This window comes from Staurois parvus, unplaced genomic scaffold, assembly GCF_062004578.1.
Source record: "Staurois parvus isolate SC_StPar_1 unplaced genomic scaffold, SC_StPar_1.0 ptg000394l, whole genome shotgun sequence".
NCBI classification, from domain to species: domain Eukaryota; kingdom Metazoa; phylum Chordata; class Amphibia; order Anura; family Ranidae; genus Staurois; species Staurois parvus.
The window spans coordinates 4,534,736-4,556,600 of NW_028318190.1; the positions used below are offsets into that span (position 1 = coordinate 4,534,736).

General features: G+C 40.6%; 2 protein-coding genes across 6 annotated transcripts in view; both read left to right on the top strand.

Moving 5' to 3' along the window:
* The window catches only part of YTHDF2 (YTH N6-methyladenosine RNA binding protein F2), a 44,272-nt gene extending 26,380 nt beyond the window's left edge, over positions 1 to 17,892 (top strand). The window contains exons 5-6 of the mRNA XM_089686272.1: positions 11,431 to 11,465; positions 12,998 to 17,892. Of these exons, the coding sequence (XP_089542398.1) occupies positions 11,431 to 11,445 (15 nt within the window). The 3' untranslated portion in view covers positions 11,446 to 11,465; positions 12,998 to 17,892. The remainder of the gene's footprint in view (positions 1 to 11,430; positions 11,466 to 12,997) is intronic.
* Positions 17,893 to 19,525: 1,633 nt separating this feature from the next.
* Positions 19,526 to 21,865, top strand: part of LOC149455423 (uncharacterized) — a 48,094-nt gene continuing 45,754 nt past the window's right edge. Inside the window, exon 1 of one of the 5 annotated variants that reach the window (XM_089686277.1) lies at positions 19,526 to 19,930. The gene's annotated coding sequence lies outside the window, so the exon portion shown is untranslated. The remainder of the gene's footprint in view (positions 19,931 to 21,865) is intronic. The other 4 variants (XM_089686274.1, XM_089686275.1, XM_089686273.1 and 1 more) reach the window with 4 other exon arrangements.

Below are 21,865 nucleotides of genomic sequence, written 5' to 3' on the forward strand. Positions count from 1 at the left end.
TGATTTAAATCATAGTTTTCTACATAGACTAATTCTTGCTGGTATAACTTTAATATGCAAGTAGATGAAGATTTTTAGAATAACAACTTTTCATATTAGTTTTTTATCCCCAGTTTATTAGGTTAATCATTCGTATTTGGACAACTTTTCTGTTGTACTTAGGAAGGAGAAAAATGATCATTACCTTAATAACAATTTAAATAGATTTATTCAACTGAAACAATAACATTCCAGCATATGTGATTTGCTTAAACATCCATGTTTGTTAACTAATTTGGCTAAACAAAATCTATATATTTTAAGAAACTTAGACTGTCAGCCCCTTCCTCCTCACACTTAGTTTCACTTTCTTCTTGTGCAGATCTATTCCACTCCAAACAATCAGAAAAATATTGTTTCTATTCTATTCACTGAACTTCTTGAAACTTAGCACTGAAGGGGTTGATTCTGTATTCATAGGTTTGTAGAAGTTAGGATTAAGGTCTTTTTCTTAACTCTGTTCATGTTATAAAATTTTTACTGTGAAGAAGAGGCATGTGATCTCCGCTGAGTCAAATTCAGTTTTGATAACTGCAAAAGTAAACCAAGCATCTGTGATAATATCTTGTAGGCAGAGAAACTGCCCAATAATCTTACAAAAACCTCTGGAAGCGCATGACATTGTGAATGGATTAATGGAATTTATTTACCAAAACAATTAAAGATTAGTTTTTTAATTATGTAGAATAAGGCTGTATATGTTTCATGATGGAATAACCTTTTGGATGGTAATATATTTTCCTCAAAAAGCATTTTATTCCAAAAAATCGATTTTAAATAAAAAAAATCCTATTTTTTTTTTTTTTTAAAAAATCATCGCTTTTTATCCACCCTGATTTAAAGTGTTGCTAAACCCAGGACTCTGCGTTCACTATATCTGGTCTCCCACAGTACATAGAACATGGAAATGCAATTATTATAGTAAATATAAACTGCTAAATACCTTTTCTCATCAGCAGTTAGAGCAGTCTTGTGACTTCTATCAGTGTCCAGCAGAGCACTGGTTGAAGCTTGTGGGAGTTTTCATTTTGTTATAGAAGGATGCAGTACCTCTGACCTCCTGTCTGGATAGCGCTGATTGGCCCTGTGCTGATCACATGCACTCTCCCAAGCTAGAAAAAACCTCTCTAGCAATACACACCAACCTGAGCATGTGCAGTGTGACTCCACACTCTTATCAGAAGATAATGGGTGGACACTAGAAGGGGAAGTCAGGATCAGACAGTTTTTTTTTTTTCACAATGCAGAGGATTAACCCCTTAGGTTCCACAGCGAAGATAACAATCATGCCCTACTGCATATACAGACTGATTTTACTGTTGTGGGTTTAGTAACACTTTAAACTGTAGTATCGGGCTGCAACATTGCAACATAACAAAATTGAAAAACTTGAAGGGGGTCTGAATGCTTTATAAATGCACTGTATTGTCTGAATTTACCATGGGCAGGTCAATTGTATTTTTTGTTTGACAAGGGGGTAAAATTGCATGTGAATATTTTCAGCCACCACGTGAAGCTTTAGGTCCTTTAGATGGTTCTCATGCACGTCAAAAATGCTTATTTACATAGCTTGATTGTTAAAGCTATAATTTACTCTTAGTTCAATGACTTGAAGGGCCTTATCACCCACTCTGATAGTTCAGACTGGCTACCTTCCAAACTTTGTATATAGCAAACAGCTTGGAATGTGCTCTGAATTATCTCTTCCATTAATCCTGTATCACGAGCACACCTTAAAATAAATAATCCTGTATAAATGGAGAGAGTGTCATTGTAAAACATCTCTCCAGGAGATAGAATATGAATATATATAATTTTAGTTTTTTTTTTTTTATATATAAATTCAACATCCCTCGTATGCCATTACTATCACCCGCCGCCTGGGACATGTAGTTATGTGCGCCAAGCAGGCTTTTTTTTTTTTTTTTTTTTTTTTTTTTTTTAACCTTAGCCCTGATGCGGGCAAGCAGCAGGGCTCACCTGTGAGGTGAAAGCATTCGGGTGGCCACATTGCTGCCCGATTGCTTTCACACAGCCCACAGTGCCAGCCTACGCCCCCTGTGTGAACGTCTCCCGGGCTCCATTTGCCTATCTGTGGGCCTCGGACTGGTTTAGCTTGTGCCATTGGTCAAAGGGGAGGAAGGAGAGCAGACATATCTGCTCCCCTCTCCTTCTTGTAGTGACCCAGAAGTGACATGATGTCACTTCTGGGTCCCCGTTGCCAGATTTCCCAGCCATCGAGGCTGGGGAAAAAATGTATTGCAGTGTGATGTGCATTGCATTACATTCACTGTAGCACAGGGAGACAATCCAGGGTCTTTTAGATCTTGGATGTGTCAGAGAACCTGTCACCAAAAATCCTCACATAGGGGACTTTGTCCCCTATGTAATGGAAGAAAAAAAGTAAAAAAAAATAAACGTTATAGCCAAGCACATATCCCCTCAAAAAAAAAACCCCACATATACGTACATACAAACGTAAAAGCATGCGCTGGGGCACCTACGCATGAAAATGCCAATTGCGGTACACGTTACATATCAACGCGCACGCCAGAATGAGAGCAATAATTCTAGCACAAGACATCCTCTGTAACAATATATTGATCTTTAACCACTTGCTAACCACGCTATAGCCAAATGACGGCTACAGCGCGATTGTCCAGTTCTGGGAGGGCGTCATGACACAGCTGATCATGTGATGTGGTAAAAGGCCAATCACAGCGGCCTTTTGCCTCGTGATCAGCTGTGTCTAATGACACAGCAGATCACCGGTAAATGCAGTAAAAGCCTTACTGACTAGTGCTTTAAATCGGTTTGATTCAAAGCAAATCCACCCTGGTTTGACATGTTGGATATCTATGTACTCGGTGCAACCTCATCTTTTATATTTTACAAAATTTTAATTATAGGGCACTAAGCCATAAATCACTCTAAGTTTCTTACAGAAATTTTGTGGTAATATCGGGCGTCATAAAAAAATTGGAACTACCACTATTTTATTCTCTAGGGTCTCTACTTTCAGAAGATATGTTTGGGGGTTTTGTGTTAACTTCACACCTCAGTCACACTGGATGCGAATTGGAATGCAAATTGCATGCCAAGTCGCACCCTATTGTCCGCAATTAGAGCGGTCATATCGGTGCAGTTCTGACTTGGTCGGAGCCGCACCAATTTCTAAAGTAGTATATGCACTACTTTTGATGCGATTTACATAGACATCTGTGTCAGATATCTTGCAAATCGCAACTGAAATTGGCACGTCACCTGACTTTGAAATCGTGAGACTTACAGTGAAATCGTGTGATTTCACTGTAAGTCTCACGATTTCAAAGGCGGGTTTGATGTGAATGGGGAGTAAGTCGCCATAAAATCCCAGACATTCCTAAAAACACCTCAGATTTAAATATGGTTTGGGTTAAACATTTTTTCGTCTGGACAAGTTAATTGTCACGAGGGACAAGTAGATTGGGACACCAATTTAGTCCCTGAACAAGTAGTTTTATTTTTGTTTGTTTTTTCACAAATTTGCACACCCCTGGATACAAGACATTAGTCTTGGGGCATTCCCCAACTTAACAGTACATCACTACAACTTCTACACCCCAAGTCCAGTCTCAACTCGGGCAGACCCCTTGCACAATGATGGCAGCTGCATACACATGAAAGGCATGTGATAGCAAAATTTGTGACATAATAAAGATCAGGTACATATTTGGGCACATTGGTCTGTGAAATCAGAGGATAACAAATGCAGGTGTATTACCATTCTATTCCCCAGGGAGAAGAGACAACGTGGAGGGGGAAGTACGAAAAGGACCAAAGTTAATGTACCCCAACAGAGTCCCCTCTCATATTAAGGTATACTGAGACTAAAATCAAGCAGACATATTGTCTTCTCTGGCATTAGCTGTAGAAGGGGAGTGAAGCAAAGTGTCATACTTTCTAAAAAAATTTTGGCCCTCTACAGGATGTTATGTTTTTATTTACCGAAAGCCATGGTCACAGGGTGGAAATGAATGGCGGGAACTTATTTTGCCTAGCGTGGGGCTTTAAAATGTATAATGGAAGCTAAATAAAAGGGTACATATACATCTTTGACACTTGCAGAATTAATTTGAAGATTAACTCTAGGCGCAAGTTTAAATATATTCTGCAATACCCAGAAAGGAAATATTTTGTGCACCAAATGCCTTTGGAAAACTAAGATTTTGGCTTTCAAAAGCAGTAATGATTTCTTCACTGCCCTGCAAGTGAAATCCATTCTGTTCTGCTTAGATTCAGCAGGGGATCTCTTCACAGATTCCCTGCTGGTTGTAACAGACGCCTTTCATTTGAAAGGCTCTAAATGTTCAGATTCTTGCATTAAATTTAATTAAACTGGTTCTTTAGAAGCTAAATAAGGAAGACCATATACAGTCAGGTCCATAAATATTGGGACATCGACACAATTCTAACATTTTTGGCTCTATACACCACCACAATGGATTTGAAATGAAACAAACAAGATGTGCTTTAACTGCAGACTGTCAGCTTTAATTTGAGGGTATTTACATCCAAATCAGGTGAACGGTGTAGGAAGTACAACAGTTTGCATATGTGCCTCCCACTTGTTAAGGGACCAAAAGTAATTGGACAGAATAATAATCATAAATCAAACTTTCACTTTTTAATACTTGGTTGCAAATCCTTTGCAGTCAATGACAGCCTGAAGTGTAGAACGCATAGACATCACCAGACGCTGGGTTTCATCCCTGGTGATGCTCTGCCAGGCCTCTACTGCAACTGTCTTCAGTTCCTGCTTGTTCTTGGGGCATTTTCCCTTCAGTTTTGTCTTCAGCAAGTGAAATGCATGCTCAATCAGATTCAGGTCAGGTGATTGACTTGGTCATTGCATAACATTCCACTTCTTTCCCTTAAAAAAACTCTTTGGTTGCTTTTGCAGTATGCTTTGGGTCATTGTCCATCTGCACTGTGAAGCGGCGTCCAATGAATTCTGAAGCATTTGGCTGAATATGAGCAGATAATATTGCCCGAAACACTTCAGAATTCATCCGGCTGCTTCTGTCAGCAGTCACATCATCAATAAATACAAGAGAACCAGTTCCATTGGCAGCCATACATGCCCACGCCATGACACTACCACCACCACCATGCTTCACTGATGAGGTGGTATGCTTAGGATCATGAGGAGTTCCTTTCCTTCTCCATACTCTCCTCTTCCCATCACTCTGGTACAAGTTGATCTTGGTCTCATCTGTCCATAGGATGTTGTTCCAGAACTGTGAAGGCTTTTTTACATTTCGTTTGGCAAACTCTAATCTGGCCTTCCTGTTTTTGAGGCTCACCAATGGTTTACATCTTGTGGTGAACCTTCTGTATTCACTCTGGTGAAGTCTTCTCTTGATTATTGACTTTGACACACATACACCTACCTCCTGGAGAGTGTTCTTGATCTGGCCAACTGTTGTGAAGGGTGTTTTTCTTCACCAGGGAAAGAATTCTTTGCTCATCCACCACAGTTGTTTTCTATGGTCTTCCGGGTCTTTTGGTGTTGCTGAGCTCACCGATGCGTTCCTTCTTTTTAAGAATGTTCCAAACAGTTGTTTTGGCCACGCCTAATGTTTTTGCTATCTCTCTGATGGGTTTGTTTTGTTTGAGCCTAATGATGGCTTGCTTCACTGATAGTGACAGCTCTTTGGATCTCATCTTGAGAGTTGACAGCAACAGATTCCAAATGCACATAGCACACTTGAAATGAACTCTGGACCTTTTATCTGCTCATTGTAATTGGGATAATGAGGAAATAACACACACCTGGCCATGGAACGGCTGAGAAGCCAATTGTCCCATTACTTTTGGTCCCTTAATAAGTGGGAGGCACATATGCAAACTGTTGTAATTCCTACACCGTTCACCTGATTTGGATGTAAATACCCTCAAATTAAAGCTGATAGTCTGCAGTTAAAGCACATCTTGTTCGTTTCATTTCAAATCCATTGTGGTGGTGTATAGAGCCAAAAATGTTAGAATTGTGTAGATGTCCCAATATTTATGGACCTGACTGTACAGCGGGTAAAATTAAGTATTAAACATGTCACCATTTTTCTTGGTAAAGGTGATATTGAAATTTTCACCACATGTCGGTAACAATTCATGCAACCCATACATACAAAGAAACCAAAACAAATAAGTTCAGAAATTAAGTTATGTATAATAAAATGGAATGGCACAGGGAAAGTGTTCACTGTAAGCACAGTGCTCTGGGTGGCTTTGCTGTGCACAGCCATCCAGACAGTGTGCCCGAGCTGACACGGAGGACGACTGTTGGTAAACAAACCAGCCCTCCCCGTCGGAGATCCTCAGTAATCACTGGGCACTGGCGGGTAATTACTGGCCGGGACCCAGTGATTGACATCCGCGAATGGCAGCGTGAGATAGATATAGATATATAGAGATAGATATATGATTTTTCGCACCCCTGCCCTCCCTGCGTCGGGGAAGCAGTTAATACTTCGTACAAAATCCTTTGTTGGTAATGACAGCTTCAAGACTCCTGTATGGAAAAACTAGTCCCATGCATTGCTCAGGTGTGATTTTGGACGAGTGTTCCACGTAAACTTCAAATCTTGAAGGTGCCGTGAGCCTTGTCTAATGATCCCTGACCTTTAGTTCTTTCCATAGATTTTCTATTGGACTGAAGTCAGGCTGGGCCATTCTAGCAGCTTTATTTTCTTTGAAACCCATTGAGAGTTTCCTTGGCTTTGTGTTTGGGATCATGGTCTTGCTGAAATGTCCACCCTCAATTCATCTTCATCATCCTGGTAGATGGCAGCAGATTTTTATCAAGAATGTCTTGGTACATTTTTCATTCATCCTTCAATGATATAAAGTTTGCCAGTACTGCATGCTGAAAAGCAGCTCCACACCATGATGTTCCCATCTCCAAACTTCACTGTTGGTATGGTGTTTTGGGGGTGATGTGCAGTGCCATTTGACCTCCAAACATGGTGTGTATTATGGCATCCAAAGAGTTCAATTTTGGTGTCATCTGACCAGACTATATTCTCCCAGTATTTCACAGGCTTGTCTAAATGTTGTGCAGCAAACGTTAAACGAGCTTCAACATGCTTTTTCTTCAGCAATGGAGTCTTGCGTGGTGAACGTGCATACAGGCCATGGAGGTTGAGTGCATTACTTATTCTTTTCTTTGAAGCAACAGGGGTGTGGAAATTTTTTTAAACTACTTGTCCAAGGGACTAAATCTGTGTCCCAATCTACTTGTCCAGAGAAAAAAATATTTTTTTTTTAACCAAAACCGTATTGAAATCTGAGGTAATATTAGCAATGTTTTAAAAAACCAAAGGGGTTTTATGATGACTTAAACGTTTAATATTTTTAATATTGTGCTGTTTATCTCCTCCTCCCCTCCCTGCCTGCCTCCAGCACCACACTCTGGGACTAGCAGGGAGGGGAGAGACCTTGCACTGTAATGAGCACTGGTTGGGTGCTTGTCAGGAAAGGGGAGTATTGGGCTTATCCTTTATCCCTTTTGCTGCCAGAGCCGTTTTTGCTTTTTTTTAATCTTGCACAAAAAAAAAAAAAAAATTTTAGGCCTGAAGATTACACAAGTTGGTTAATTTTAGGGCACAAAAAAAGCAATAAATCACCCTATTTTTTTGGGAAAATATTAAAGATGAGGTTACAGCGAGTAAATAGATATCTAACTTGTCAAACCTTAAATTTGCGTGCACTTGTGAAATGGCGACAGACTTCAGTACCCTATATTTTCTATAGGTGATGCATTTAAAGCCCGTTCTTGGCCATCAGTTTAGTGTTACGGAGGAGATCTGGTGCTAGAATTATTGCTCTCATCCTGGCGTGAGTGGCGATATGTAACGTGTATCACAATCCAGTGTTTTCATGTGTAGGTGTCCGAGCGTGTAATTTCTGTGTGGAAGCATTCAAGGGGCAGCACTGCCACCTGAATGCTTCCACTTGACAGGTGTGTCTTGCTGCTTGCCTGCAGGGCTGAAGGTAAAAAGAAAACTACCAACAATTGTACCTGCTACTTCTTTGTGAAGCTCTCAACAAGTGGTCCTTGGCTTTTTGGACAACTCTTCTGATAATTCTTTTCACTCATAAATCGCAAAGGTCTTCAGACAGCTCTTTTCTTTTACCCATCATAAGATGTTTGTGTAACACCTTAGTAATGAGACTTTTTTTTTTTTTTTTTATAGGCCATCAGTTTAGACCAGGGGTCCCCAAACTACGACCCGTGGGCCACATGCGGCCTGCTGAGGCCATTTATCCGGCCCGCTGGCAGGGGCAGGACAGGAAGGGACACTAAGTATAGGGACGGGCAGGGGGCTGCTGTACCTTACCTGGCTCCGGTCCCAGTCCCACGACGATCCAGTCCAGGAAGCACTGCTCCTTCATTCACTCCGGCCACTCCCTCACTCCTGCCGCTCAGCTCCGCCTCCTCACCAGTGATTGGGCGCCAGAACTGTAGCTCAGGACAGGCACACAGGCGGCCAATCACCTGCGAGGAGACGGAGCCGAGCAGCCCCGCGAACATCGAGTGAGGGAGAGGCAGGAGTGAAGGACAGCTGACAGGTAAGTGTGCCGTGCTCATGGTGCTGCTGCAACCAGGTATGCTGGCTGCAGCAGCACCTAGGCTGGAGCAGGGGTCAGCAAGTTACATGTCGTTGGTGTCCGTGGGAGGAATAGTGCCCCATCATTGGTATCACTGATACGAATGATGGGGCACGATTCCACCCCCCACGGACGCCAGCGATGGGGCACGATTCCACCCCCCACGGACGCCAGCGATGGGGCACGATTCCACCCCCCACGGACGCCAGCGATGGGGCACGATTCCACCCCCCACGGACGCCAGCGATGGGGCACGATTCCACCCCCCACGGACGCCAGCGATGGGGCACGATTCCACCCCCCACAGACGCCAGCGATGGGGCACGATTCCACCCCCCACGGACGCCAGCGATGGGGCACGATTCCACCCCCCACGGACGCCAGCGATCTCTGGTCATCTCCTGTATGGTGTCCACAACGGTTTGAGGGACAGTGAACTGGCCCCCTGTTTAAAAAGTTTGAGGACCCCTGGTTTAGACTGAACGAGTGGATATTAATTTGCACTGGCAAGGGGCAGGATAGCTTTCTAAATACTGGTAGATTTCAACTGGTGTCTTGGCTTTCCATGCCTTTTTTGCACCTCTTTCTTCATGTGTTCAATACTTTTTTCCCTGTGTCATTCCATTTTATTGTAAATAACCTAATTTCTGGACTTATTTGTTTTGGTTTCTTTGTATGTATAGATTGCATGGGTTGTCATCGACATGTGGTGAAAATTTCATGTCAATGGTAACTTTAGAAATGTATTTACTGAGGAAAAAATTATGACTTGTTCAATATTTATTTTTAGGGACGCACCGAAAATCGGCTGAAAATAGAAATGCCGATAGGAAAAATTTAGCTGATACAGGAGACTGTACTGCAGATGTGATGGGGGCTGAGAGACAGGAGAGGAGCAGTGTATATAGTGACTGGCTGTCAGTATGTCGTTGCCGGTTTTTAAATGTAATGTATTACTGGATTTATTTTTTTTTTCACTATAGCTCACAGAATGAGCTCCCCCCCCCCAGCTAAAAGAAACAATGTTTCCTTTTTAGTTTCTTTCCCGAGATCAAAAACGTTTTCTTTAGCTCTGGGGAAAGTGACAGCTAATTCTGTGAGCCAGAGTGAAGAAGAAAAAAGCCGGCAATTACATTTAAAAATCTGCACTGACATATAGGGGTTTATTTACTAAGGCTGGAGAGTCCAAAATCAGACTCCCTTCTGCATAGAAACCAATCAGCTTCTAACCTCCGCTTGTTCAATGAAGCTTTGGCAATGAAACCTGGAAGCTGATTGGTTTCTATGCAGAAGGGAGTCTGATTTTGGACTCTCCAGCTTTAGTAAATAAACCCCATAGTGACAGCCAGTGAGGGAGCCTCACTGTATACACTGCTCCCTCTCTGTATACACTGCTCCTCTCCTGCCCCCTCCTTGCACACACTGCCCCCCACCCCCTCCCCCTACAAAGAAGACCTGTCATTCATATGCTATCACATAGGGGACTATTGGTCTCCTATGTGATAGCAATAAAATCATAAGTTTAAAAAAGGAAAAAAAAAATAGTGTGTGTGGAAAAACATACAAATGAAATTGGAGGCTCCCCACCCCCACATACGCAGGCGGTTCGGTTTTTGGTCCCTTGCATTTCGGTGCACCACTACTTATTTTACCCACTGTAAAGCTTTTATAGCCAAACCTGCACATTGATGATTTAGTACTGCATAATTTAGAAATTTGTAGAAGTCTAGTTGACTGATTTCTCTTTTAAAGTTGTATTAAAGGTTCAGCTTTTAGAAAAAAAAAAAGAGAAACATGGCATACTTTCCTGCTCTGTGCAGTGGTTTTGCACAGAGCAGCCCTGATCCTCCCCCTCTCTGGTCCCTCGACAGTGCTCCTGCCTCTTAACTAGTGCCCCCAATAGCAAGCCACTTGCTCTGGGGGTACTGCTGCGTGCTCGCTCCTGAGCTTGGCTCCATGTGTCCGTAAGACACCTAGAGCTGTGGCTCAACCCTGCCACCCCGCTCTCTCCTCACTGGCTGTGATTGACAGCTAATGAGGAGTTGTCCTGGTACTGCTGAGGCTCTCGTGCACATCCCTGGATTGAGAGGGATCAGGTGAGTATTGGGAGGGAGCTGTACTCAATGTTTTTTACCTTCATGCATAGAATGTAAAGAAGGTAAAAAAAAGTAATCCTTTATTTTTAAGGAAGTATGCAGGCGTGAAAAGAATTACTAATACGTATTACTCCTGACTAGCATTTGCAAGCTTAGTTCAACCAAAAACAATATTGATAACTTCTTCTGTTTTTGATTATGCCAGTGGAGAGAGACCTGGCTTCCAAAATCTCTGTCCAACTAAGTTTTTGTCTGTTGCAGCTTGCCCTATTGCAAGCTCTATAATATAAAATAAATGAAAAATCCAAAAAGCGTGAGACCTCTTCTAATGTCCACAGAAGTTGTGCAGACCTAGGTACGTATACACAGATCTCTCACCAGCATAGTCCCTGAGAAATCGAAGAAACTGTCAGCTGCAGGATTGTTCTAGATGCAGCTGACATTATGTTTATTATGTCTAATAAACTTAAAAAAAAAAAAAATGAGCTTGTTACCAGTCCTAACAGTTCCCCATATGTTTGACTCCTTAGCAACGTTCATGTGTGAGATTTAAATTTATATTTTTCCTTCTCTGCCAGAAAGAAAAACATATTTTTGTTAACTTTATGAATTTCTTCTACTTATTGTGGTCTTTCATTTTTAGGTAATAAAGAATTAGAATATCTCGCCAAGTATCAGGTAAGTTGAGTAAAGGTGTGTAAACCTTTACCATTCTGCATGGCTCCATCAATATGCATGTCCTAAACAAATTGACAAAGGATTTAAGTTTATACAGGCACAGTAACTATTTTCAGTTACACAGGTCTGGGCAACTGGGCATAAACCATGTATTTAAAAAAAAAAAAATTGGTTCTCTGCCAGTGGTAGCAAATGAGCATTCTTGCATTTAGACTAAACCAAAATTGAAATCCTGATATCTCGAAAAAAGGTGCAGCTTAAAGCGAACCCATTACCCACAGGGCCACAGTTTCCCTGTAAAATCAACTTTCCCAGCCCTCTGTTCTCTCCCTAACCACTCCATTCAATTATTGGGAGAGATCATTCCTGCTTTTCTATACCTGGAAGCTCTGGGTAATCTGTTACCCTGCCCCTGATGCTCAGTTTTATAGCTTGTTGAAATGCTTGCTGCCTGCCTGTCAGTCCTTCTCCTCCCTCTCCCCCCCCCCCCCCCCTTGCAGACCTCAAACACATATGCTGTAACAGCAGTGTCAGTGTTGCTTACCTCTTTCAGGTGAGTGGCTCAAAGTTTTGAAGCCAGTGCATCAACTTGAAAGTCAGGCAACTAGCATTTTGAGACAGAATGGTCTGTAGAAGTGCAGCCACCATGATTCTTTTTTGACCATTATCCCTTAAAGTGGAACTGCGCTGCATCTAAGCTCTACAAACCAAAAATGCTATTTAATTTATTTTTAATATTCAGAGCAAACTCCCCCATCCATACCTGTCTCCATGCTTTATTTTGCTGAGAAATCATTTTGAGAAAAACCCCCTGGCATTTCTGGCAGTGACCATCTTGAGTAAAGGCAGATGTTTCATGCATCGTTTTCTTCCTGGAATCCATCTGTTTTTAGCTCAGGGATAAGCTAAGCTGAGAACCCTCCCGCCTTTCCTGAAGACTCCTGGAATGTATGACATAATTTGCCTAGGCATGGAAACCAGGAAGTAACTGAAGAAATGCAAAAAAAAAAAAATCAATATACCTTCCTATCTATTTACTAATGCTAGCAGCATAGGGATTAAACATAGTCCATGTTGATTGAGAGGGTGAAGTTCCGCTTTTAAGTGTGCACATCATCATCTAGAGAACAAGAATTGCAAATGCTGGAATTCAAGGATGGAAATAAGTCATCTAAGCAGCTTGCTAAACATCTGACATTTCCACGTAAAGCTTGGCCAAACGTTAATACCAATTTTTTTTTTTTTTTTTGTTCAACCAGCGGGCTGCACAAAAAATGATCTGATTCCCCCATCCACACATTCAGTGTAGATGTGGAAATCATTTTCCACTGTGCTATTGTGTCCTCATACCAGGGAACCTTCCGCACTGTCAGAACACTTTGATCAATGTTGCTGATTATAGCAGGCTGTACTAATCATTCAGGGAAAAAACTGAATATATCTATCTATATAAAATTTTTTTTTTTTTTTTTGTGTGTGTATTTCAGGTTCTCATGATTTCATCTTTTTTTTTTTTTTTCTTTTTTCAATAGGATCCTCATACAGACTTTCTCCTGCACACATGTGTAGAACATAACAGACTTTAACCAAGCAAATGGATGATTACCACATTACAGGACAAACTGAAGAACTTGGGGCCAAAGCCTCCAAATTTTACCTTTTCATTTTCAGGGATTGAACTATAGGATTCAATGCTGGGATGCGGTTCAATACGTTTATACCCCCAGGATCTGAGATCAAGATTGGATTGTTTTTTCCTCCATAGAGGCTGGAGACTTTTTTTCTTTTTTTTTTTTTTTTTTTTTATCATGGTATTTTTTGCATTTTTATTTAGCTGTTTTGTGGCAAAAGCCCTAGTTTCTTTTCCACAGCTCCCAGTAAGCACATGTGTGATTTTCATAAGACTTTTGTGTGTTTGGGGTTTTCTTGCCATTTTCGTATTGGTGGTACATGCACACTTTATTTAGATATGCTTTTCACGATATATATTGTTGCGGTGGATATAACTTTTTTTCACCACTTGTAAATGTGACAGAATAGCCATCTATAGAGGATGACTCTGCTGTAAGCACTTGGAGATAAAACAATATATATGGTACATGCATGTTTATTCTACTGGGTGTATGTGCCCTTGGGTATCAGGAGCATGCCTGGGCATAATAAATGTCTAATGTTCAGTTTAATTTCTGTAATTTTGTTAAATTTAACACAGAACCATGACTGCATTTCTAATTTAGCTTGACTATAAAGGCTTTACTCATTAACTCTTGTATACATGATAGTGAATTAAGACTGCAATCCACACGTGTCCTGTCATTGGCCTTTGTGTTATTCCAGGCTTTTATTCTCCAGCTGATGGCCTTTTCACCATTCAGGTTTAAAAATAAGGTTCTAAAGTGCCCTGCTTGTGTGTGTTTAGTTACCTTCTTCATATAAGCCTGCTTTTTTTTTTTTTTTTTTTTTTTTTTCTAGAGAAATGTATTTAAAGCTGATCTGTCTCGTAATGTTTGCAAAATGTTAAGGGTTAGTTCACCTTTCTGCATTTTTTTTTTTTTATTTTCCAAACAAATCCCACATACTTTCCATCACTCCCAGCACATTGCAAAACACTGTTCAGGTTTTAAAAAGCTGCCCCTTCTCGTTCTGTACCTCCTGCATGGTTTGTCTGCAGAAAGCTCTAGGTGGTTCACCCCTTTTTACCTCTGTCCTGGTTAAACGATAGGACAGGATGAATGTTAGAGAATGAGAGCCACTTCCTGGCTTGTTCACACTTTGCCCAAATGCGGTGCACTATGTCCCTCGATCAGCAGCTAAGTTTAGTCGCTGTTGCTGGAGGTAGAGAGTGTACTCCGTATTGGCGAAGTTTGAATGAGCCAGGAGCGGCCGTTGGGGTAAGAGGGCACTGCTTGGATGAAGTTTAAGCAAATTTTGTTCAGCCAGTCCTGCCATTCAACCAGGATGGTGGGGGAGGTCGGCCATGCTTTTTGCAGACAGCCCATGCAGGGCAATAAGGATGTGCAAAGAGAAAAACTGATTTATTTTTTTAAAAATCTGAACAGTGCTCTGCAATTTGCTAAAGGTGATGGAAAGCATGGAGCAATTTTTTTGTTTTTTTTTTCCCCAGCACTGGTATTAATCCCTGCAGCATTGGAAGATTATGGCTGCGGGGTATTGGGGGGGCATAAGACTGAAGATTTCCACTATGACATTCGGCATCAGCACAAGGGGCACTTCAGATTAAATGCATGTGCAATGTCCTTTGTATTGATTTTTAATTTTCTTAACTGTACATTTTAAGCAGAGATACCAGCATCTGCTGTTTACAGAAAGCTGAAGCTTAAACGCCTCCTTCTTGCATAATATAGTACCATGGGGGTACCTCTCATGAAGCTTTGCACTGCAAGCACTAGCTTTCTGCATACGGGTTATAGAGGCTGCCTGATTTTGGTGGAGAGATGGTTTGACCTTCCAGAGGTATGTGAAGGCATCCTAGCAGTACTTGGTTTCTCAAACATGCACATGGCTTCCATTAAATAGGTTTGTGACTGTTATTCTTAAAGTTGTAATTTCTTGTTTGACTGCCAAAACCGTTTACTTTTGGGTAGTGTGGGAGAAAAGGGTCAGATTCTGACCGTTTTTCTGTGAACCTTTGGCAAGATTTCCCTTCAGTTCCTGTACCTGGGACACTGGCACAGAAAATAAATGGAAATACCCATTGGAGACACAACTATCAATAGCCAGCAGAGATCCCCCTTCCCTACTCCCTTTACCACCCAAAAGTATATGTTTTTGTGTTCTTTGTTGAAGACATTTCGGTCTTAAGCTGGCCATACATTTTATACAATTTTTTCTTATTTGATTTCCTTTTAGGTTTACCTTCATCTTTGTAGTGCAAGGGCCTGCCTGGTTTGGATACAAACAGTTTAGATTTACCAAAACCATATAAGAGGTCAAACCTAAAGGAAAATTGTATAATGTATGGCCAGCCTTAGAGAGTTGCCACAGAAAGTGTCTCTCCTCTGCGCACAAATCTTTGGCGTGTTCTGAACCTTCCCTTCCCTGCCCAAATATAGGCCAGGGCGACCATTTTTGATGGTTCAGAAAAGATCTTGCACATGCATTCAGACTTTGAATCATTTAGAAAGGTGAACAGAAGTACCACATGTCATAACAATACATGCATAAGTTGCGTAGTGTTTTTTGCCATCCACAGTTTGAGTTAAAACAAAAATTAACCACCTTGCCACCCAAATTTCTTCTTCTCTTACTTTTGCTACAATATTTATTGTTTGAGCTCATCTGATAGCTGCAGTGAGGCTGGGGGGATATATGCTTTTAAATATACATGTGTAAAACAGCCACTCTGTTTCCATACGCCTTTGGTTAGCTGATATACCTGTTTAGTTGGCAAAAATAGTTTAGTTTTTGTTTTTTTCCTGAGAAAAGGCCTTTTTTATGTCATTCTTCTGTACTTGTCTGGGCAGTATTTCTGCTAGGTACTCTTAATGCAGCATAAACATGGATAGTTTCCAGAAAGTTTTTAGTATTCTGGGTGAAAAGGGGGGGCTTGGTCGTCTTTTTAGATCTTCCATACTTGCTTTTAAGTCAGGGAATCGATGGAGCCTCTTGAATGTGTATGTCTTAATACAGCTGTGTGCACATAGTTACTAAAAGAAAAAAGTGCTCCTACAGAAGTAAAGGAAACAAGGATGTGCATTATCTCCTTAATCAGTGGAGACCATGTCAGCGGCCCTAGTCACAGGACAGTGTGGTTTGTGTTCAGTGGAGACCATGTCAGCGGCCCTAGTCACAGGACAGTGTGGTTTGTGTTCAGTGGAGACCATGTCAGCGGCCCTAGTCACAGGACAGTGTGGTTTGTGTTCAGTGGAGACCATGTCAGCGGCCCTAGTCACAGGACAGTGTGGTTTGTGTTCAGTGGAGACCATGTCAGCGGCCCTAGTCACAGGACAGTGTGGTTTGTGTTCAATGGATAGACTTGATTCCCAGCACTGTAGAACAAGTTCAGAGCACAAGCAATGCAGCTGAAGCCAGGCAAAGCTTTTAGGCCTCATTTGAGTTTAACTTTTGGCTTTTTTATTTTTGCCAAAGCCCCTCAACTCAAAAGGCTATGTGTCTATGTGCACACAGGCTTTTACCAGAGTTTAGGGGCAGTTAGACACATCTCTCCTGAACGCAGAAGAATCGCCCTCAGGAGAGGAATGTTTTTAAAAAAAAAAAAAAGCCAAACTCGGCAAAAACGCCTAAGCACTAGTCACATTTGGCTCTTGGCCGTTTACTCATTTCAGTGGCAAGTACTCTGGCCTAAAAAATGAATATACGTCCATGTTTTGCCACGTTTAGCAGTTTTCTGATGCCAGTAGAGTTTAAGGTTTACAGCAGTTAGAGTGTACACGTAGCCTAAAAGTGCAGTAATTGGCTTCAAGGGAGGGTGCTGTAATGGTTTGCTTTCTCAGGTGAGGGGAGCAAAGGAACATAAAGTGGTCCTGGAGTTGGTCTCCAGCATTAATCCTGAGTCAAGGTGAAAGCTTTGCATTACTCTCTCCTGAAGTTGACTTTTTTTTGGACAGTGCATCGCCCCTTTATGTATTTGAATCAGTTTTATCTTTTCCTGTATTTTCTAAAAGCAGAAATGAAGATCCAGAGATGTCCGCTAAGACCCTTATACACAGGCCCTTTAAAGCTACATCTATAAAGCTGTTTGATAAGTTCATGTACAGATATGATATTATAGTCCCAACAAAGGAAGCTTATGCAAAGCCTTTGCTGACCTCTGACAAGTGTGAGTTGCCTGGTTCAAGCTCAACTTTTTGCATAAATACCCAGATCAAGCATACAGATGGGGAATTCTGACTCTTTCCAGGTCAATGATTTAAATGGTCTCCATAGAAGCCAGGCTGCTTGTATTTTTAGAAGGTCTGAAATGGAAACACCCAAATTTCTTATGATGTATTTTTATGGCTGCCTTTGCCATATGCCTTGTTGGTGAACTTTAGGGATCGTAATTGTACATGCCACAGTTTTTTGTTTTTTTAAATGTCAAGCTAATTTTTCTTCGTTTCAGGGATGAAAAGAGCTATTGGGTCCTGCGTTTTTTGTGTTTTTTTTGTTTTTTTTTATGTGTAAACCTTGTTTTTTAGTCAGACTCTTCTTGGAACGTGGCTAAGCAGGATAATATTTTCTTTAGTGTTATCACATATGTATACCTGTAGTTGTAATGGCAAAGGAAGCCGAAGGTTTGCTTGTTTTGTTCTAAGCATCACAATTGGCCCTTCAGAAGTTCCAGGCTCCATTTTTATTTGGCTTTAAGCTAATAATAATTTTTAACACTCAAGTTTGAAAAGAAGGTGAAATACTGTTCCTTTATTTAATCCCTTCATCGCAGAATAAACATTTGTATTCCTTTCCAGTTCTGCTTCAGCATTCATTTGGTTGTTCAGAAAAGTTAGGTTTAATATGTTGTGTTTTTGAAGTTGGTTGGAATGTCAACAAAAATATCAGAATTTTGAGTATCCTTGCATGGTTTGCTAATGTGTTTCAGCCTTCCATTGAAATCAGTATTAAAATTATTTCATCCTGGCTTCCAGCATTCTATGAGTGGTAACACTGGAGTCGGTGGTTCTTTGGTATAATTCTGTAGAAAGTATTATTGCAAAAACTTTACCTTTTTTATGCATTGTTTGGGTTGTTTGCATGGTAGACCTCCATGTGTCCTAGCTTTCTCAGGATGGCAGAAAAAAAAAAAAATAGTTGAAGTCAGTTTTCCTGGCCAATAAGTACTCTCCACAAAGAGGACCCTGGGGCAAGGGATGTTGGCTAATATCTCTTCTCCCCCCCCCCCACATCCCTGTAAACATAGGTCCACTCAATGTATTATATCTGCTGGTTGGTACAATAGACTTTTTTGAATCTTTATAAAAACTTTACATATAAAGCTACTTGATAAAGAATCTAGAGATGCACCGTCTGCTGTGCGTAATCCTTTAGGCTCCGTTTTGTTAGCGTGTTTTCACGTCACGGGTACAACAACCCATTTATTTCAATGGACTGCCCTATCCATGAGAAACTTGGAATGGTCCCTGAAGTCGTTTTTTTTTTTTTTTTTTTTAATTCCCCTAATAGAATTTCTTGTCGCAGTAAATTGCATGGTGATCACTGATAAATGAAATCGCACAGCTGCTGCAGATGCTTGGGAATGCCATTAAGTATTAAAGTAATTGTAAAGCTTGATGGTTTTTACCTAAATGCATTCTATGCATGAAGGTGAAAACGCCTGAAGTATACAGCTCCCTGTAACGCCTAAGAGGGCGGCTGCAGTCCCAGCCCTCTTCCTTCTCATTGACTCAGAGATTGGCTACCGCTGCTGTCAATCACAGCTAGTGAGGTAGGGACGTGCCCTGCTCTGTCTTATGGACACAGAGCGAGGCTCAGGAGTGAGCACGCATCGGTGCCCCCATAGCAAGCTGCTTGCCATGGGTAAACTTACCCGAGAGGAGCCTAAAGCGCCGGCAGGGAACCCAAGGAGACAAGGATCCAGGTCAGGTTAAGTATAACATTTATTAGTAAAGGCTTTTTTTTTTTTTTTTTTTTTTTAATCACTTTAATGGCACCCTTGCATGTCTGCTAAAGTTCTTAACTGGAAGAGGTGTGAACCTAGTCTGGCACAATAATTTAGACTATATTCATGCCTCTGCATTTTTCATGTGGTTTTAAAGAATATGTAAACCCTCCCCTTTTTGTAAACAACCCTTTCAGTTTAAAATGGAAATGAAGTGCAAAACATTTGTGTATACCAGGGGTTGGCAACTGCGGCCCTCCAGCTGGTGTAGAACTACAAGTCCCATGAGGCATTGCAAAGCTGACAGTTACAAGCATGACCCCCAAAGGCAGAGGCATGATGGGACTTGTGGCCCTCCAGCTGTTGGTGAACTACAGTTGCCCACCCCTGGTGTATACAGATATAAAAAAAAAAAGGGAAGAAAAGATTTATTTTTTTTTTTTTTTAAATTAAGTGATCAGATATCCTCTTCACATCTGTATAAGGAGATGGGGGGGGTAGTTAAACTGCAATACATTGATCTTTGCAGTGAATGGCTGTGGTGGGGGAAAGGAGAGGTGTCAGCACAAGTCTCAGAGTACACAACTTCCCAGCACAGCTAGAGAGCTAACCACACTGTGCTCTCCTGCCTCTCTAGTGTGGTTTTTAGTAAGCGGAGGTACTGGCAGGAACACCAGGGGTTTCACACAAAGGAAGCTATACCAGGAGAACAGGATACATTTTCATACAAGTATATGGTACATCAGGCACATATCCAGAATCTGAAATATTGGGCTTACATATTCTTTAATGTTTTACCATTTGCTATAAGAAGGCACATTGTGCTAGGAACCACACCAAAGAATCAGCAAGCAGGATTTCTTTCTTTTTCAACTGTACACTGAAACAGGTAGGAATGTAGCTTTATTGATCCCTGCATCCAGTATTATTCTTGCCTTAAAACTGCTGCTCTGAAAACTTGATATGATATTCTAATTTAATTATGGCCAATTCTAAAGAATGGTGATTCTTCTTTTCTTTTTTTTTTAAAAACTGATTTCTAGTAGTTTGCTTGCTTCTAAACATTTCTTTATACAAGTACATTGTTCCTGGATGACATTGGCACAACTGTGGCTGCGCACATCTCATTTTGTCATCTTAAACCTACACATTTAACCTCTTCTTTCTGAACAAGCAATTGTCACCTGCCTTGTGTATTTTATATGGGTTATATCTGCTGCAACAACCATAGTTAAAAAATTTGATAAGGACCTTGATTTGTTTGTTTTTAGTTTAACAATTAGAGCCAATCTGTGTTGAAATTGAGACCAGGAGTTACAACTCATAAAATAGTTTGAAATCCTAAAGATGCAATAGCCATAGAATTCAACTGAAAGCCAGGATGGAATTATTTTAGCTTGAAGATTTGTTTTGTCATGGTCACTCATACAACATGTAAGAGAATCCTTTGTTTAAATAAACCATTGGTAACTGATTGTGTTCTTATTATTTTATGCCTCAATAACCAGAGCCAGTTTTTATAAAATAAAGAATTATGTAGGATTTTTAAGGTGCTTGTAGTGCTATCAGGAAGAATATGCAAAAAGACAGGTATCAAATTTTATTACAAAAACTGTAAATAAAGCCTCCCCTCCAATATTTAAAATAAATGACAAGCCTTCAGTACAGTGAACCCCAACACCTATCATTTGTTCAAAAGAATACTCTTGATGTCATGTGTTGATATATAATGGCTTAGTCTGGACTAATTCCATGAAGGAATAATGGCTATATACAGGACAAAATACTACACAAAAACAGCTGAGCCAAAGCATGCACAGAGAGCTCGAAGTAGCTCAAGCACGGGTGGAGGAGAGATTAGTCAAGATGTGTTAAATCTAAATTATGGTTCGGCACTTATATTGATGGCAAGGTTGCAAAATATTTGGTTTTTATGATTAGTCATAATTAATATTAATATGTGTGAATGGTCTTTGACAAATGGTAGTATTTACTATTCTTCAATTATAGCTGAGACCAAAAGATATACAAGTTAAGCTGAGATAGTATATACCAGCTGAAGGCTGAGTATGCTATATTTAGGCTGGTAGCATATTTCAAGGTTATTAGAAGTGACTTATTATTACATTATGTATTTTAATATCTGTGTGTATTTAGTATACGTTTCTAACATTGATACATATATAGTTTAGTGATTATAGATTGATATGTTCTTAAGCTATACTATTCTTTAAATATATAGCTGAGGGTTACGTCATTAGTACATCAGCATACATATGTTCCTGTCCATCAAACATCATATGTATAGCATCCCTTCCTTATATGAAATGGCTTTGCTAAGCAGTAATAATTTCCATAGAAGGTATTAAGATCACTAACTATGACGTACATTTGCCTCTTAAAAGACCATGAGACGTTGGACATGAGAGACTCTCTCACACACGCACGCTACATGACTCTTGCATACACACGTCTGAGAAGCTGCAACAAGTGCATACTGAGATCACTTCCGGCTACAATATAGTCACGGCCGGCTTTTTCTTCTTCACAAAGTCATTGAGACGGACAAGGACATGGAGTATAGCACATGGCAAGGACAGCCATGACAGATAATGGTGACTCTTTCTTTGAACTTTCGCTTGTCATTTTTACAGTAGTTTTCTCTACATGGAACTGTTCATAATACGCTTTACATTGTTATTTGACACCATTGTGTGATAGAATAAAATCACACTTCATTTTTTATTTTAATGGCTTTCATTCATAATCGCCTCAAGACACTAGAAGAAGTATTATATGTGTCTAAAAATCCAACAAGATGCAA